At 42.4% G+C, this 18,881-nt stretch overlaps 1 protein-coding gene across 1 annotated transcript in view; it reads left to right on the forward strand.

Annotated features, from left to right (window-relative positions):
- Nucleotides 1-12,968: 12,968 nt before the first annotated feature.
- Nucleotides 12,969-18,881, forward strand: part of ADGRF5 (adhesion G protein-coupled receptor F5) — a gene marked incomplete at both ends in the record, with an annotated part of 28,944 nt that continues 23,031 nt past the window's right edge. The window contains 4 exons of the mRNA XM_080615267.1: nt 12,969-13,073; nt 15,292-15,352; nt 15,718-15,888; nt 17,113-17,292. Of these exons, the coding sequence (XP_080471393.1) occupies nt 12,969-13,073; nt 15,292-15,352; nt 15,718-15,888; nt 17,113-17,292 (517 nt within the window). The remainder of the gene's footprint in view (nt 13,074-15,291; nt 15,353-15,717; nt 15,889-17,112; nt 17,293-18,881) is intronic.

Below are 18,881 nucleotides of genomic sequence, written 5' to 3' on the forward strand. Positions count from 1 at the left end.
CCCAAGTCCCACTTAAACCCACCTCAACAGGAGGGACAATGCAGTGGAAGGCCAGGTTTGATGATGCCCATGAGCAGCAGAGCTGTATGTGTTCACCATTTATATCTTAATATGAAACATTAATTTCCAAATGCCTTCCCCAAAAACATAATAGAGCTGTGATCTAGTATGTAATTTACTGTCCTCGGAAATTCCTCAAAACGGCAGAGCTTCCCCCAATTGTTCATATGCAGAGGAAAAACTCTACTAGAGTTCCTGCTTCGGCTCACTCCTGTGACCACGGGCTTGGCCCTCAACAACCATCAGACAAAGTGTGTAAAAACCATCTTCATTCCAAAGCTGTCCCTACGTGCCTTATGACAGGCTGTTCACAGCTTGCCCCTTGCTCCTGAGATTGTTCTACTGTTCATTCTTGGGGAAAAATTCTTTAAATTCATGCATGGGGTCCCTAAAATCCGGGGTAACTGATCCTATGGCTGAGATCCCGGAAGAGCCTGTGCATGCCTTAAGTCTCACTGGCTGTAAAGCAGGACCGACGGAACTTCCTTCCTTCCTCTCACTATCCATCCTGTTTCAAGCCTACAGCTTAAAAAATCCAATTGCTGTTCATAAACACTGGCCCTTATTTCAGAAAGGACACATAAGATGTTAGTCATAGAATCACAGAATGGTTTGTGTTGGAAGGAACCTTACAGCTCACCCAGTTCCAACCCCCTGACACAGGCAGAGACACCTTCTGCTAGACCAGGTTGCTCCAAGCCCCGTCCAACCTGGCCTTGAACACTGCCAGGGATGGGGCAGCCACAGCTTCTCTGGGCAACCTATGCCAGGGCCTCACCACCCTCACAGGGAAGAACTTCTTCCTAATTTCTAACCTAAATCTCTCTGTCAGTTTAAAGCCATTCCTCTTTGTCCTGTCATTACTTGCTCTTGTCAAATGTCTCTCTCCAGATCTCTTGTTGGCCCCTTTAGGCACTGGAAGCTGCTGTAAGGTCTCCCTGGAGCTTTCTCTTCTCCAGGCTGAACAACCTCAATTCTCTCGGCCTATCTTTATAGTGAAGGTATTCTGTGCTATTATTTCCTGGTCTTGAAATGTGCATTTTACCTGAGGCCATACTAGGATTAGGAGAAATATGTGCAACAGCAACAGGGCAGCATGACAGCCTTGTTCCATCTGTCAGGGCAGAGCTCACCTCCCTGTGCCTGAACTCCTTTTTTCCCTCTGAAAGGCAGCTTAGGCTGTGCTGCCGACAGGAAACAGCCCCTGACCCATACTGCTCTTTGAATAATTTCTGTGAATCTTGGCACTGGCATTAGTTGAGATGGGGAACAGATTCACTGGGTCTCCTATAAAAATAAGGCAGAAAGAGACCTCAGCAGGCCATCTACTCCAGCTCTACATCTCATGGCAGGTGTTTGTTTAAGCTCTCCAAGGGCACTCTGGGGCATGAGAAATGCCACTCAGCTACGCAGGGTGGTGTTGGATCGCATGAACAAACCTGCCATCAAGTGCAAGTTGTCTTCGCATTGCTGTGATTTTACACCATGTGAGCCCAACATGCAACACAGGGTTCACAAGTGTGACGTTATTTTGAACCAGGCCAAGCATCTGTCTGAAGTCTAATATTCCTTAAAGTCTTCTGAACATTAGTAAAACAAACTAGTCCCCTCTGTGCTGATGATGTTCTGTCTTGATCTTACACCTAATGCCAGTGATGAAGAGTAAAGTGTTCTGATGATTTTGAAAGCATTATAGACCAGTGTAGCTTCGAAGAAATTTAATACTGGCACTATTTAGCATTTCTGAGTTATTCTGTGCTCTGGCAGACAGATGAGTACAAAAATAGTAAGATGGAGGTAAAATCAGTGGAACAAAATATAATGATCAGGCCTGATCATTAGAGAGGGGAATTATGAGATATGGACAACAGAGACCTGCCTTCACTGATCTGGGGGATTTCCTTCCATTTAGATAATTCTTTATGCGGAGGGTGGATGCTATTTTGTACGTCTACATTTGTGTTGCTAGGTGTGACAGGCCAGGCCTTCAGGCAGGAAACTCCTGCTGTCCAGAGTGGGATTATGCAAACTCCAAACGGCTGACACCTACACAACTCGCGGTAGCTTCCTATACAGCCAGCTGCGCCTGCAGCAATAACAGGAAGAAAATCAAGAGGTTAATAAAATGAAACGAGCAGGAAGCATGCAGTCATCAGGCTTTCTAGTACTTCAGTCTATAGAAGTAACCCGTGGCTGGCCTGACTTAGGGATCTAATCCAAAACTCATTGAAGCCCATGGAAATTCCACTTCAACGGATGTTGTTAGACCTCACTCTTTACTATATTGATATGGGAGTACATGGAGAGTTCCACCTTCTCTGTACTTGGTGCTGAGCTCCAAATATCTTGCATCATTGCTGCTAGCTGTGAGATAGGCCTGCCACTAATAACTCCACATGCTCCAAAAAGGTTGAGGAGACGAAAGGAAATATCATGGCTACAACTTTTCTCTCATCCCAGCCATCAGAGGGGATCAAATGTATGCTGGTGTGTGCTTTCCCACAGCTGTTTAAAACATATGGTACTCAGCTCCATGCAAAGAGCTAGAACAGCAGAGTGGAGCTCATTGTGTTGCATTTTCTTTCTTTCTTTCCTTTTTTCTTTTCTTTTTAATTTGTTCTTTCTACAAAACTCCAATACAAAGGTCAAGCAACAGCCATTAGCTGGAGTTCAGAATCTTCACATGAAATTAAAAGCAGCTGTATTGAGTGTGATGCTCTCTTATAAACATGAACTCCATACTTGTTCCTGCCTTCTTCATACTTTATACTGATAAATACCTAATTTTAATCAGTTCATTGCAAAAATGTTTTTCTTTGTCAAGTAGAAAATTATTATTTCCCAAGCAGAGGTAAGGAAGAAATGCCAGGAAGAAGGCAAGAATTGGGTAGGGCTTTCTTTTTCCAGTGAAGTGCTGATTTTTTTTCACTTTAGCAGTGAAAAATGCCTTTTTCACTTTGGTTTCAGCGACCGCTGTTTTCAGTCTGACATATTAATGTCCCATATGGCATGGGGAGCATTTATCCCTTCACTTATGAGTGCCACAACATTCGTTTGCAGAGAAGTAGCCCACACAAAACTAAAATAGCCCCTGTAAACAGAACCTCTGCTCAATTTCTGCAGATCCCTCAGTGCACCCGCTAGCTCAGCCTCCTGCACCATCACGAAGCCGGACTAATACAGTTCCTCAAACATCACAGAGAAAGCATCTCACAGCCTGTTTATTGCCTGTTTGAATCCTTATCACTCGAGTGGTTTGGTTTGGAGTCCTTGATTAATTTGTGTTTATTTTATTTTTGTTCTCATTCAGATGTGTTATCTAAGGTCAGTGCAACTTCCCCTGTCCCCCCTTTCCCTTCTAGCCAGCTCTCCAATGAAATATTGTTGTGCCTGGGTGTGTTTCTTAAAGTCATTGTGTTTTTTATGTCTGAAACAAACATTGTCTGATCATCCAACTTATTACGCACTACCCAAAGGTCATGTTTTATGCACAGAAAAGAAAGCTTTTCTGTTGTGCCTGAGGAATAACAAACTGAATGGTCACTGAAAACAAGGGCTTTAGCCCCAGAGACTAAGTCTCTGAAAAAATGGTCAGTGGTCGTTTGAGATGGGTAAACCAGGGCTCAGCTGCTATAAGCTACTGGGCAGCTGTAGAGCTTAACTGTCTTGTGCCAACCACGTATCTCCTCCTTTCACACCTTCTAATCTTTAGCAGCTCCTGGTTCCTCTCTCTATGTGCCCTTCACTTCCACAGATCTCATGGCACCATAGGCCTTTCATCCAAAATGCCTTAAAGGGAGGCAGAGCTATTTAGGCCACAATGCTGGCATGGTGACAAATGAGCTTAATTAAGTTCAAAAAATGATACAGCCTAATTAGAAAGATGAAGAGCAGAACAAATACCAAAGATGTGGGAGGACTGCTGTGCTAGAATGACATAGACAACTGATGGGGAATATAAAAGTGATGTATGCTGCCATGAGGCCATAGAGCAAGTGTGCCGTCCAGTTTGATAATCAAGACCCTAAAGAAGGGTAGATTCAAAGCAAACAAAGGAGATTTAGAACTCCTTGCTCCTGGACATCATGGATGCTGGACACTCTCCTAGGTTTCCTTATAGTTTGCTTCATTTTGTGTAGGCTTAATAGGCTATTAAAAGGGCTGCTAAACACCAAGGTCTTGCCTTTGCCTCCAGAAGTCCTGTACCTCTGATAGGCAGAAGGGGAAAGAAAGTTCTGGAGATCTGCTGCTACATGCTCACTTTGCTTTTGTAAAACTCTTCCTAAGGCTTCTGCTATAGCCTATGCTGGATAAGAAGCAAGTGGGCTAGAGGATACTTGCATCCAACCAAGTACAATTCTGCTTATGACATTAAGCAACACCCTCTAGAGAGGTTGGGGGATGGTCTGTCAGTGTGCACAAGGGAGTAAACCCACAGAACTACCTGCTTTTACAATGAGGCTTGACAAAACTCTAAAGCAGAATAGAGGCCATCCACACAAGGGGGTCATAACCTCAGTGATCCAGGGCATGTATTGCAGCCTTAGGAGAGGGCCACAAGCTGAGGCTATGGACTAATATTCACCTCACAAAGAACTTTGCTTTGTTGCAGATACAGAGTTGTTTATTATCCTCTTCCTACTGGTGCCAAAGGTGTGTCCATCTCTACTTCTGCACAAAAGGGGCCATGTTACCAGACACAGAATACAGAAAAGTTTCAGCCAATAGGGATAAAATACCTGTATCTGGGATGGCTGCATGAGGATGGATAGCTCTATGTCCAGAAATGCTTGTTTCAACTTACACTTCTGCATTCCCTCACCAAAGAAACCATTCCAGGGTGGGTGTTTCTTCAGTTTCTCTCATCAGTTATTTATAGACATTGACTAGGTCCCCCTGTGCCTTTCCTTTCGCAGGATGAACAGCCACATTTCTTTCAGCCTCTCCTGGTGTAAAAGATGCTCCAGCTCCTTAGTCTTCTTCATGGCTCTTTGCTGGACTCACACCAACGTGTCTATGTCTCTCATACTGGGGAACCTGGTAACTGGACACTGGGCTTCAGATATATCCAGAACCAGGAAATCTTCTCATCATTAAGTCTGGTATCATATTAGAAATGTTTTCCCAAAGAATCTAGAGAGAAGACATGGCTGGGCATGCTAAGAGAGGCTATCAAATGTGTCTGCCTGTAAGGGACAAGAGAGTGGAAATCAGGAAGTCAGAGAGAAGGATAAGGTAGAATAAGGCAGGTCCCACTGAGTGAACAGTGGTCACCTGAGCTAGAGAACCAGTGTTACAAGCCACAGGCCTGCAAGAGAGTGGAAGAGTGTAGAAGCAGCTTGGCCACCAGACATGAGCTACCAAACTCTGCTGCAAGTGTGGCAGCTTCCCAGACAGGTTACCTGCACAGACAGCCTGCAACTGGGACAGTGCTAATGTCCCACCAAATGCAGCAGACTGTTTCTCACCTTTCTTGCTCCCTAAGTTAATGCTTAGCCAATAACGGCTGCAGTTAATGTGTATTTCCCCTCACTACAAGAAAAACATTGAGGTGCTGGAACGGCTCCAGAAAAGGGCAACAAAGCTGATAAAGGGTCTGGAGGATAAGTCTTATGAGGAACAGCTGCGGGAACTGGGTTTAGTCTGGAGAAGAGAAGGCTCAGAGTTGACCTTATCAATCTCTGCAACTACCTGAAAGGAGATTGTAGTGAGGTGGGGGTCAGTTTCTTTTTCCAAATAACAAGTGATAGGACAAGAGGTAACGGCCTTGAGCTGCGCCAGGGGAGGTTTAGATTGGAAATGAGGAAAAATTTCTTCACAGAGAGGGCAATCAGGCATTGGAACAGGTTGCCCAGGGAAGTAGTGTAATCACTGCCCCTGGAAGTGTTCAAAAACCATGTAGATGAGGCCCTCACTGGTATGGTTTAGTAGTGGTCTCAGCAGTCCTGAGGTAATGAGAGGACTTGATGATCTTAAAGGTCTTTTCCAACCTATTTGATTCTGTGATTCTATGGTTCTATTCATGTCAGAATACCTTCACTTATCCAGCAGATGGCTGCTCTCCACTGACAAGCAGTATGTCCAACTGTGAACTATTCTGGAGGGGCTAGGATGACGTTCCAGGGCTGGCTGATATCATCCAGAGTATGCTGAAATGCTCATGAAAAGTTCCGTTGGCTTCTCTCATAGCATTAGGAATGCTTGAAGGATCTGATAATTTGGTCATTCAGCTGGACAGAACTGGGGTTGCTTTGTCTGAAGAAGAGAAGGGTCAGATGGGACCTTATCGCTCCCTACAACTACCTGAAAGGAGGATGGAGCGAGGAGATGGCTGGTCTCTTTGCTCAAGTAACAAATGATAGGATAAGAGGTAATGGCCTTAAGCTGTGCCAGGAGAGGTTTAGACTGGATATTAAGAAAAATTTCTTCATAGAAAGGAGGATGGAGCGAGGAGATGGCTGGTCTCTTTGCTCAAGTAACAAATGATAGGATAAGAGGTAATGGCCTTAAGCTGTGCCAGGAGAGGTTTAGACTGGATATTAAGAAAAATTTCTTCATAGAGAGGGTGATCAGGTATTGGAAGAGGCTATCCAGGGAAGTGGTGGAATGACCATGCCTGGAAGTGTTCAAATACCGTGTAGATGAAGCCATTACTGACATGGCTTAGTGGTGGCCTTGGCAGTGATGGAGTAATGGTTGGACTTGATGATCTTAAAGGTCTTTTCCAAGCTAGTCAATGCTACGATTCAGTTATCTGGTTGAGTGGTTCCTATTTCAGTTACTGTGCCTTGCAAACATGAGTCTTGCAGAGCTATATTTTTCCTTGCAGGAAGCCCTGCTTGGTCATGCTATGATTTAAGCCTGATCTGCAGATAGCTGGACTTAATGATTTTAATTTTCCATGTATATTATTTCAGTATGTTAAAAGGTCATCACCAATTCACGGGGAGGCTCACAGAGGAATAGAGGAATTTAAAGTCATAGGTCAAGAAGGAAAAGTATATTCTCAGTAAATAAGGATGGAAAATGTGACCTGATGTAGAAAACAGTGTGAACCAGAGCCCCTTTCTGGAAATACCATTTTGGGGAAACTCTTGATAAGGCTGTAAATACAGTTCACCTCCTCTGCGCTTAAACCAGTGGAAATGTTGTGCCGGAGAGGTCCAGAAAGGTATTCCTAAACTTGTCTAAGATATAATCATTTAGTTTGGAAAATACCTTTAATATCATCTAGTTCAACCGTTAACCCAGCATTGCCAAGTCCACCACTAAACCATGTCCATAAGTGCAATTTCTACACGTGCTTAAATGTCTCCAGGGCTGGTGATTCAACCACTTCCCTCAGCAGCCTGTTCAATGCTTGTCAGCCCTTTTGGTGAGGAAATTTTTCCTAATATCTCCTGGCACAACATGAGGCTATTTCTTATTGCCTTATTGCTTGTTGCTTGGGAGAAGAGACCAACCGCACCTCACTACAACCTGCTTTCGGGTAGTTGTAGAGAGCAATAAGGTCTCCTCTGAGCCTCCTTTTCTCCAGACTAAACAACCCCAGTTCCCTCAGCTACTTCTCTCAGGATTTGTGCTTCAGACCCTTCACCAGCTTTGTTGCCTTTCTCTGTACCCGCTCCAGCACCTTAGTATCTCTCTTGTAGTGAGGGGCCCAGAACTGAACACAGGATTTGAGGTGCAAGCTCCCCAGTGCTGAGTACAGGGTGATGGTCACTGCCCTAGTCAGTCCAATCTGAGTTCTGAGTACAAAGATTGGTGGATTGCATGTCTCCTCTGAATCTCTTTGAGCTCACTGATTGCATAGAAATTGAAGTAGTGTAAAGAAACTGAGGTAACTGGAAGAGGTCAATAAACCATCTACCTGGTACCCCTTTTTATGCAATTTTGTTGCTTATTCTTAAAACCCTCCAGTGAAGAGAACTTTGCAGCTGCCCTGGGTAGCTTTATTCAGTGCTTCTAACCTTTACAATTACACATTTTCTGTAATCATCAACATATTTAACTTTGCTTCAGATTGTATGATGCCATATCATCATTCACCCAGCTGTTGCTGTGAACATTTATGTCAGTCCTTTACCAAGTGACAGACAAGTTAGTGTGTCCTTACCTGAGTCTTGTCCTGACTACACTGAACAGCCTTCAACCTATTCACAAGGTTGTGTTCTGCTCATGTCTTAGCATTCACATGGCTCTCCTTTGGATGCTCTCTCATATAGCAACATCCAGACACAACACTGCAACCAAGGCATCAACAGCATCAAGTAGAGCACTTTTGTTACCTTCCAGGTCTTAAATTAAAAATCTTCAGAATTAGATCAGCCTTATTTGCAACATCATCTTGCTGAGTGTATTTAGGTAGCAATTTGCTAGGAGTTCATCCAGATTCTTTTCTACAAGACTGTGGTAGGCAAAACTATATAGTCATGTGAGAGAGATAATAAATGAAGCCCCAGGCATCGCCAGATTCATCCCCAAACTTTTTATCTAAAGTAATCTGCCTATTAGTTCAAATATGCTCGGGATTCATTCTGTCTTTCCATTTAAAAAACACGTCTCTCTGAGAGGCTGACCATGCAAATTCAGAGTCCAAAATAGTAAGAACAGCAAATGGTGTAAGAACCTGCAGTGTTGCATCCAGCTTCTGAGAGGTTTTGCCATCTTTCTTCTGAGTCTGTAATACAACATGAGTTCAACTCCAGGCTTTCCAACGGACTATACATGAGCTCAGTGAATCACTGTCTCACACACATTGCTGTGGAAAGAAATTCCATTGATAAACAGCTGTGACAAAACACTGTAGGGACAAGGGCCCCGCTCTTATTTGGACAGATGGTCCCTGCTTGTGCAGTGGGTTTCATGGCTCCAGATTCTCTTCAAGGTAGAAACATCAGTAACACATCAGAGTTTCTCCTGGTTTCTGGGATTTTCCTGCTCTTCCCCACCTTTCAGAGTAGCTATCAGAGCCGTAGGTCTGCATCTCTGCAACTTCTCCAAGGGCATCAACGCATATCACTAGTGCCTTCCAGGTCCAGCCCATAGCAAGCATGCTGCCAGCACGTATAGGAAAACTTGAGGGTTTTCCTCTCTTTTTAATTTAATCAAACCCATAGACATTTAGCTATAGCTGCAAAACATGATTTTACTGCTTTCAGTCTTCAAACACCTTCTTTTGTTAGAAGAAAGCAGGTGAGTAATAGCAGCAGAACAAGTTAGTCCACTTGATTAACCTGCAGATAAGAGCCTGAATGACTTAGATCAGTGCAGGGGGAACTAATAAGTACTACCTGATGGATGGTATCAGGAAATAGCTCCTCTTAAAATGCCTTGCGGGTTTTCTGCAGTGGCATCTCTGGTCATAACATGTTCAGCTAACTATACAAGTTCTTGTGTCTTGATTTCCCTCAGAGAGTAGACTGGGCTGTAGTAGAAAACAGAGGATGTTTAAGATGGATGGATGAAGGTCTTCAACTTGAATCACCTGAGAAGGTAAAACAGGTTATATCTCTGAGTAACATTTTTATTTTCTAGAAGATATGTGATGGTTACTATTGTGATTTATAAGGAGGGTGTAATTATTTTGCAACATTCATGGAAAAAAGAAACTTACAGAAAAAGTAAAGAGGAGATCATGTAGATCACCTCTGTCCTGGGTTAAAATGACAAGTTGCTATTTACCTCTAGGAATCTTCTGCACTTTAAAGATAACTTTAAACATTTTTTTAGCCTGAATGCCATGAAGATGCGATTTGATAGCAAACCTGGGTTTCTGTAGCATATTGGGTCTTAATAAGTGGAAGGTATTTATTGCCTCTCAGGAGACAGTTTGTATGAGAAATGATGAATGTGTCCCCATACCTTCTGTTTTACCAGCTGAATGTAGATAGATACTTTAAGAAATTGCCCACTGAAAAGTTTACAGCAATTCCTTTTTTCAATGAAAAATTAAATGAACAAGGGGAGCAGCCACATTACTTGAGAAGAACATTGATATTTTCCCCCATTTGCAATTTTATATTTGTCAGTTTTCTGGCTTTCTAGATACTGGTTTGAGTACTTTTAAATAGCTATCAAAGACTGAATAGCAGCACAGTTCTCAATTAACAGGGCATTTGCTCTCGGCTACATGGTTGCACAAAGGGTGCATTTGAAAATAGAGGCTGACCCACAACATTTGAATATGAATGCAAGTTTGTGGACAGTGCAAGCGATACATGCAAAACTATAGCAGATGCTGTGTAGCCTCATCATAAATTTTGTTTAACGGCTTTTTTTCCTTTCTGTTATCTGTTCCATCAACCCGTTACTAATGAAATACAAGTTCTTTGTGCAGATTAAGCTAATGTATCATATGCTGGAAGCATACGTGCATATACAAAACTATCAGCAATCTTTCTTTTGTTAGCGTTCTACTAGTAAGTCATGTCACTATCTCAAGGATCTGTGTCACAGCTTATAACTTGAAAATGTTTCCCTCTTGATCCATTTTGATCCATCTCAGTTTTAGGATTAGCCAGATCCATGTAAGTTTGAGGCTGTCACAAGTGGATAATTTCTTCAAAATAGTGTCTTTTGTGGAATGCTGGATATAGTGCTGGACATGACCAGGAAAGTTAAGGAACTTTTCCCTACTTCGGTCCCTACCACTCCCCACCCCCGAATTCTGACAGCCATTCGTCCAGTGTATTTTATATATATACATACGTATATATATATCCTGAAACAATCTTCTTTTTAATGGATCTTAGGGTGGGGTGGGAAGATAATTTGAATCAGCCAGATGCCTTGCTTTCTGGCTATCCCTACAAAGAAGCATAAGAACAGCCGTGCTGAGTGAGCTCAAATGTCCAGATACTACATGGGGGTTATAGGGTTTGGGGTTTTTTGTGGGTTTGGGGTGGTTCCCCCCCCCCCCCTTTTTTTTTGTTTGTTCCCCCCTCTCTGTTGCTGACCTAGAATATCTTAAAATGAATTTTCCTCCTTTAATTGCATCTCAGAATTCTACTGACATTTCTTCAGACCCCATTCTCTGAGCGTTAATAGTCAGCTTGGAGTCCATCAGTCCATCACAGAATGCATAACATCAGGATCGCTTCTCTCTTCTTTATACTTATCAGTGCTGAATTCCCTGGATTTCATAACTCAGTCTCTCAGTAATCTTTGATCCTTACACAGTCTGCACAGGCAGACTTTGCTTTTCTTAGTCTCAGTCATTCAAAGTGTTCCGCAGTGTTGTATCTTTAATCACTGCCTTTTTCAAGTCACTTGGGAACCGAGGATAAGACACAGGCTTACACACATGATCCTGCAGAGCTCTGGTGATGATATCTCTCTATTGGAAAAGCAAATAATTTCCTCCTACTTTTTTCCCCTATCTTTTGATCAGTATCCAGGTGAAGTCTCATTGCAGATGAATTGCTTGAAGAGCCACATTTGGTGAGAAACACTGATACATCCCTGCCGGATATCTGCGTCAGTGACATCAAGCATATTGCTTGGCTATAAGCTCATTGCTGTCGTCTATCGATTCACAAGGTGAGAGCTCAGATTATGTTCATATTGTAATTTTCCATCGTGGGCTCTTCTGATCTGGAAAGTCACAATGAAGCCCCCTGTCTGCTTGTGAGCCCCATCTCTGATATGCAACATGGTGGCAATCAGCAGTCATTGCCAATGTTCACTATCATCTCAGAAGGTGCTGATATTTCTGCTTTCCCCTAGTGATTCACAGCCTTTCACAGCCAGGTCTTTAAATGCAGAAAGATCATAACTGTACAAAAGCTCATTATTTTAATGAAGCTGATGTTTTCCACTCAGGTACTGTTCAGTACTATTCTTGAATTTTTTCTCAGTGCTTTTCTTTCTTAAAATGATTCTCATAATCTGTTTGGTTTCTTCCTTTCCTGTACCTGTACTAGCTGTTCATTCTGGAGCTAGGAAAATGTGCTAGAGGCATGTTTTGCCTCTGTTTTTAGGAATAATCAGAAAGTGTATATTCATAGGAAAATGCATATGTTCATGTATTCTTCGGCTCCTTTCTCTTTCGTCTGGTTGCAGAAATGCATCAAGACCTGTAATAAGGGTTCATGCACGTTTTGCCTTTCCCATTCTGTTTCATCATCCAATCTATTACACAAGTAAATTAGCTTAGGTACGAATGAGCTGGAAAAGGTTGGGGGTTTCTGGGTTTTGGTTTTCTGATTTTTTTCATTTCTTGCTTTGCTGTTCTGGTGTGTCAATATTCTTGTACTCTAGGTTATTTATTTGTAAACTTCAGTGCAATTAATGGTAATGAATGCTAAAAATTCAATGTTACAAGGATTTTTTCAAGAAGATATCACTTCTCATTGTTTCTCTTGTTAGCCAAGGGGTAACAAACACACAGAAATCTCTAGCTGAATCCATGATATTACTACAGCTCTCTCCAGAGTGAGACATGACTGGTAGCAAAGCTCTCCCTGCTGCAACAGGACAGGCCCTCACAGCAACATTCCTAACTATTCCCTCATGTTCTGGCTGTGCGTTTGCCAAGTACCACTGTGAGAAATATCTGAAGATCCAAAGTCAACTTTTCTCATGGCAGATGAATTTTTAGCACCTCATTTGTCCTTGTTAGGCATCTACTTGTGACTCTGCCTTCTCCGGGTGATTTCTTTCTCCCTCCTTTTTGAGTAGGTACAACTGATGTGCAGAAAAATGAGATATGAGGGAAACAGTCTGGTGACAGTGGCAGAGCTTGTTCCATGCTCTTCTGGATGGAGAAATCAAACAGAGGGTGCTGAAAAAGTCTGAACACACTGGTTTTGTAGAGTGGTGTTTCCTACTGTGTGAGTCAACTGAAAATCCCCTGGTGCTTTTGCTTCATTTTCTTTTCAGTCTGTACAGCAAAGTCACTGGACAAAATGCCATCCCTGATTACTGAAGGTCTCCACTGCCTATTTCTACTGGTCACAGCATGTTGCCAGACATCACAAGACTCAAACTTTGAGCCATTCATCCGATATGTGGTGAGTATCATTTCCCAGCCCCATTAGTTTTCATTTGGTCTCTAGGTGTAGCACCCAGCTACAATCGCTCTCCTTTTTATCCACAAAACCTTAGAGAAAGTCAGTGTAAGATCAGGTGGGGAAACTCAAACCAGGTAGGGAAACTTTTACCCAGTGTGTAAAAGAGATGGAGAAATCCAGGAACTGGGGTCTCTTTGCTTCCCAGTTTTACTCCTCTCCAGAAGGGATTGAGCAAAACTGGTTTCTCACTTGTGTTAGTCCACAACAGATTTAAATTGCTGTCCCTGGAGCTAAATAACAGTTACATGAGCACTGTTCCTGAGTGGAATTTACCTGTCCTGTGAGAGAGAGAAATCAAATAAATCTTGCCTAGAAGTGGTGTGCTAACAAAACTAGCTGAGGCACGGAGGTGCTTACATGTAGGTGACAGGAGTTTTCCCACTGTCTTGACAGTAGGACAAGTAGATGATCAAAATGCCACTCCTGAGAGACCTGTGTTTAGGCATTGTGCTTACAGTCAGACTTCACTTCAGTTTCCCACTTTTTCAATTATCTTCCCATACTGTCTCTGCTTCATCAATAGTGTGAACTATGGAAAAACCATTTTGTGCTTTGTCCTGTATGTGGTTTTATTAATAGACAGTTTCTGCACGAATAGTCCCTAACTGGAAAGGAAAAAAAGGAACAGAATAAAAAATGGTATGACCAAGTGGAAATTAATGTAGTTTGGTAAGGAAAACTAATGTACAAATCCACCAACTCTTGGTCTATCACAATTATTATTGGTCCAGAAAATGCTTCTTTCCTCTTCTACATTATGAACCCTGTCAAGCCAAAACGGACTCCAACATATATGCTCAGCCCCTACCACCACAGGGACCTTAGTTTTGATGGACTGACCAGAGCACAATGTAATTTTTTTAGCAGGTTGAAAAAAGGTGTGCAAACTTGAAGAGGAAGGTGGGAACTCCTTAAGCTGTTCCTGCCACCAATCCTTTTTCTTGGCAAGCCAAGATACAGCTGATGCCAGCAGCCTGATCTGCTCTTTGGCAGATGTATAATAGTGACCAAGTATCTCGTTTGCTCTGTTTTTCCAAACTGTCTCCATCTCAGCACTTAGGCATTTTCATTAAGAGTAACACCTTGCTTTTCAACATCATTGATGCCTATTTCAACCTGCAAATGAGTCATCATTTAATGCTGTGAAATATGTGAAGTATTTAGCAATGTAGCAATACTCTGCATTTCTTTGGGAGAATAATTGAAAAGGGAAACCACTTAGTCCAAACCTGGAGGAAGACATGGATCACAGCGGGCTTTCTGTAACTCTCTTAGCTAACCTCTGAGGTGAACAGCAGTACCCCAGCAGTGCAAAACTGCCAGAGGACTTTGGGATCTTCACTGCCAGCACAGCTGCAATATGAAGCCCAGCTCTAATCACACACCAGATGGTTCCTTTATGTGAAGAGATTACATAAGAGCTGCCAAGCTATTCACCCTTTCTGTAAATAAAGATTTCAGTAGGAATCAAGAAACTGGCAAAGCTGTGAATTTCCTGCCTGCGCCTTTGCTTGTTCTTCAGCCTTTCTTGCTAACTGTGATGCCAGTGTATTTTTAGGGCATGATTAAAAAAATAAGATGGTCTGCATCTCACTTGCCTGCACCCTGCGTGAACCCAGTCATACTGAAGTTGTGCCACCACTGCCCTAGTCAACCTTGTGCCCGCAGAATAGCTGACCTGACACCTGAGCTGGAGCCAAGACATTTCAAACCCTTTTCTACTCCTACTCAGGTTGGCTTTGCTGCTGCAGAGCTGGAAGCTCAGAGCAAAGAGGAAAGCAGAGGGTGGCATGAGTCCATGTTCTGGATTCAGAGGCTGAGTGGCTAGGTTTCCCAAGAAGTTTCCAAGGCTTGCCATGGACTAAAAGCACTGAATCAGCTCCTTAGCTGATGAATTCCTGCTAAGCTGAGGCAACTGCCTTGCAGAAATATGCAAAGAGACACCTACACACTCAGTACATCCCTCAGGTGGTGCCTTACTTTCCTACATGGAAGATATATATATTATGTTTAACGAGGAAAACCTATGAGAGGCTAAGATTGCTGGAGGGAAGAAACCCTATCTACGTACTTTTTCCATCAATTCTTTGCCAACAACAGCAGCTAAAGCTTCACTTTGTTTTTTCACAGAGCTTCACTCTCTTTTTTTTTCCCACAGATTGACAGTGAGCTAGTAGAGGAAAACTTCCAATCAGACATGCAAAGGCAGAAGCGAAACAGTACGTACACAAACGTGGTAACAGCATGATTCTAGTAAGCCAAGGGTGAAATCACTATCGAGGCCAGCACCTCTTAAGGTACTTTGACTTGCTGAGTCAAAGGAGAGAGGATGGGACAGCTTTTCTCTGTATCTATTATGCCATTTGTATCGGCTTCCTATTGTCCAAAGACCGAAGAAATCTGTCTTTTGTCAGACAAGCAGCAGATAAAACATGTGCAGAATATGTGCTGAGTAGGAAACAAGATTTCCTAAGCAGAATGCCATGCTAAGCAACAAAGATCCCAAATGCTGAAATGGAAGCCATCAATTTCTGATTTTCCCTCACACACAGCTTAGTCTCATGCTATTTCTCTTCTCTTTCAGTGCTTATTTTTGACCTTCCCCCTCTGGAGTACACTGTTGACATTGAAGTAAGCCTCACAGATTCATCTTTCCTGGAACCAGTCAAAGACTATTTCAAAAATCTTAATCTTCCAGTTTCAACAAATGTTTCAAATGTAGAAATGACAGTTTCAAACATCAACATTACCACAGGTGGGTTGGTTATTTACTTTTATATTCCGCTTTACTTTTATATATTATGCTTTTTTTGCCAGTAGTTGATCTCTTCCAGTTTCACCATCCGTCATGCTTGGGAATCAGCAGAACTGAACTGTCTCTGCTGTGTACGGAAGACCCATAAAGACTGAAGCTCACAACAGCATGTTTTGTTATCTGCATCTCTCCACTCCCCTTTATATAATGTTAGCATTAGGAATAGCCTTGACTGATTTTCTTTTCCTAAGGAAAGGACAAAGCCAGAGGAAGCCGGAGCCAAAGGATTTTGCTCCAGTTTGACTAACTGACAGTCTGAGTTACTTTCAAGTGTCAGGAAGCTGTGACTGCAGTTATCAGACTGTTTACTTCCCTCCACTTGCATTTGAAACGTAAATCGCTGTAAGAGGCTGTACTCTGACCCTAACCAAGATAGGCTGCATGAGGTGCAGTCTTTCCCTGGTATAACTTTCTAACCATGTTCTAACTGGACAAGATATCAGACAGGTTTTATTACATGAGCTGACCCATAAAGCAGTGAAAGGAAGCATTCATTGCTTCTCAAAACAACATGCAAATGGATCTTCTAGAGGTCTTCAGGGTCATATGCCATGTGTGAAAATTAATACCTTATTTTGTCAATGGTACATTAAGAACAGAAAAACTGAGAGTGAAGTGGTTTGGAGGTTATGTTTTTATTTTTTATTTCTTTTATTAGAGAGAATGTATGTCTTCAAAGGACTTTGTGATAATGTTACCTTCTCTCATGCAGCATCTGTCAGAAGACAGTCAGAATTAGACAGCACCTCACTAGTCACCGTGTAATGACCATTATATGTTTTTTAAATCTTTAAAACCCTATACATTTGCTTCCAGCTTAGGCAATATAGAAACATACAATCTGAAAACTATCATACGACCCTGGCCAACACACCAGGTAAATTTTTATGATCAGGGTTCACATCTGCATTCAATTACTTAAAAGTAATTAATCAGACTTATCACTGTACCAGTCTAGTCCCCATTTCTGGTTAGTCATTTGTCATTAGTATAGTAAGGTTTGCAAGGTTTCAGATCATCATGTTTGCATCATTCAAGTGAACTCACAAGAAGGGCAACATTTAGTTGAGATCACTGGCATAAAGGTACACAGGGTGAATATATATCATGCAATACAAAATGCCGTGTTTACCATTCTCATAGTATTTCTCTATCTGATACTAGTCTGTCTGCCCAGTGGTAAGAACAGTAGCTGTTGTTCCTGTGAAGATGGATATGCCTGGCCAAGTGCAGTGTGTGGTGACTTGATAACCTGCCCTTCTGTCAGCCTAGGACCTGATCTGCCCTGTGGCTACATGAAGGAAATGCCTTACTCTGGGCCTTACTGTGAACCACAGACTAAAGGTAAGGAGAAACAGTGATGAACTTCATCATTCTGATGTGGGTCCACCCTAACCCAAGTACTTGCAGATATTTAGTGCCATACTGGAGCCCCAGCTTCCGGAATCACTCTCACGCCTCTTCAGGGCTTCCAGCTTCTGCTAAGTAAAGAAAGCTTCATCTCATCAGATTTTCAACAGAGAAACTTACAAATGTGACCAAAGTGTGTCACAGTGCTCAAGAGAAGAGAAGGAGCAAAAATCTGGCATGAATCTTTTGTTTGGCTTTATTTCACGGCTCTTGTGACAAGATGCCCATGGTCTTTTAGGAACCTGACTGATGACTGGGCACTTAGGCTTGGCAGCACTGTGGTGGAACTCTGCTTCTTGTCTCTGCAATCCAAGACAAACATCCATGAGGATTTTCCTCTGATTTGTGATGGAGCAGCATACAGAGTCATCTGGAGGCAGCCCTAGAGCTGGAAGCAGTCCAGTGTTGTCAGCATACCCGTTCTAATCAACTCGGCTTGGAGGCAATGTTTTTATCACAGGGCAGCCCCATATCAACACTGCTGTACTACTTCCAGAACTAGACCTAGTATCTCTTCCATGTGGAAATCACATATCCCTTGGAAGGCCAGGGCCTTTGGTACAATGCTCCTCCACTGAATGGTATGGACATGCCCTTAAGTGGACCCAACTTAGAAAATTCCAGTATCCCTTTAAGCATTTTATATTATTTTGTGCCCATTGATGGGTTTTCACCCAGAATATTACCCTTCCAAAGTCACTGAAGATTTTTACATTAATTTCAGTAAAACATAAGTGGATATTCGTCCTGTGTAACTTTCACTATGTAAAAGATAAGTATTTGATCAAAGTTATTAATACAAACTCTCTATAGCTAGAGCAATGTAGTAATTCAACCACTGTAGGAAAGCTTTTTATCACCTTTTGAAGGTGTCCACAGTTTTGCATAGATTTCTAGCAGATGCCAGGCATCTAAATTAGATCTAAAAAATCAGGAGAATCCCAACTTTCCTATTGTACAAATGAACCTTCGTTAGTTGTCAGATTTTGATTTAGGATTAAGATAGCTTTACCAAGGGCAAATTGTACCTGACTAATCTAGTGGTCTTATGGGATGGACTAACTGCATCAGTGGACATGGGAAGAGCTACAGATATAATCTACCTAGACTTCTATAAGGTCTTTGATATGATCCTGTACAACATTCTTGCTGCTAAATTGGAGAGATATGGGTTTGACAGATGAAATGTTAGATGGACAAGAAACTGGTCAGATGGCCATGTCCAGAGTTACAGTCAGTGGTTCAATGTCGAAATTGAAGCCAGTTACAAGTGATGTCCTCAAAGATCTGTACTATTATATTCATCAATGACATAGGCATTTGAATTGCGTATACCGTCATCAAGTCTGCAGATGACACCAAGCTGAGTGGTGTACTTCATTCACAGGAAGGAAGGGATGTCATCCAGAGGGACCTTGACCACTTGAGAAGTGAGCCTGTACAAACCTCACGAAGTTCAATGAGGCCAGGAGCAAGGTCCTGCAACTGGATCAGGGCAATCCCCAGTATAAATACAGGCTGGG

The sequence above is a fragment of the Psittacula echo genome (genome assembly GCF_963264785.1).
Source record: "Psittacula echo genome assembly, chromosome: 4".
Taxonomy (NCBI): Eukaryota; Metazoa; Chordata; class Aves; order Psittaciformes; family Psittacidae; genus Psittacula; species Psittacula echo.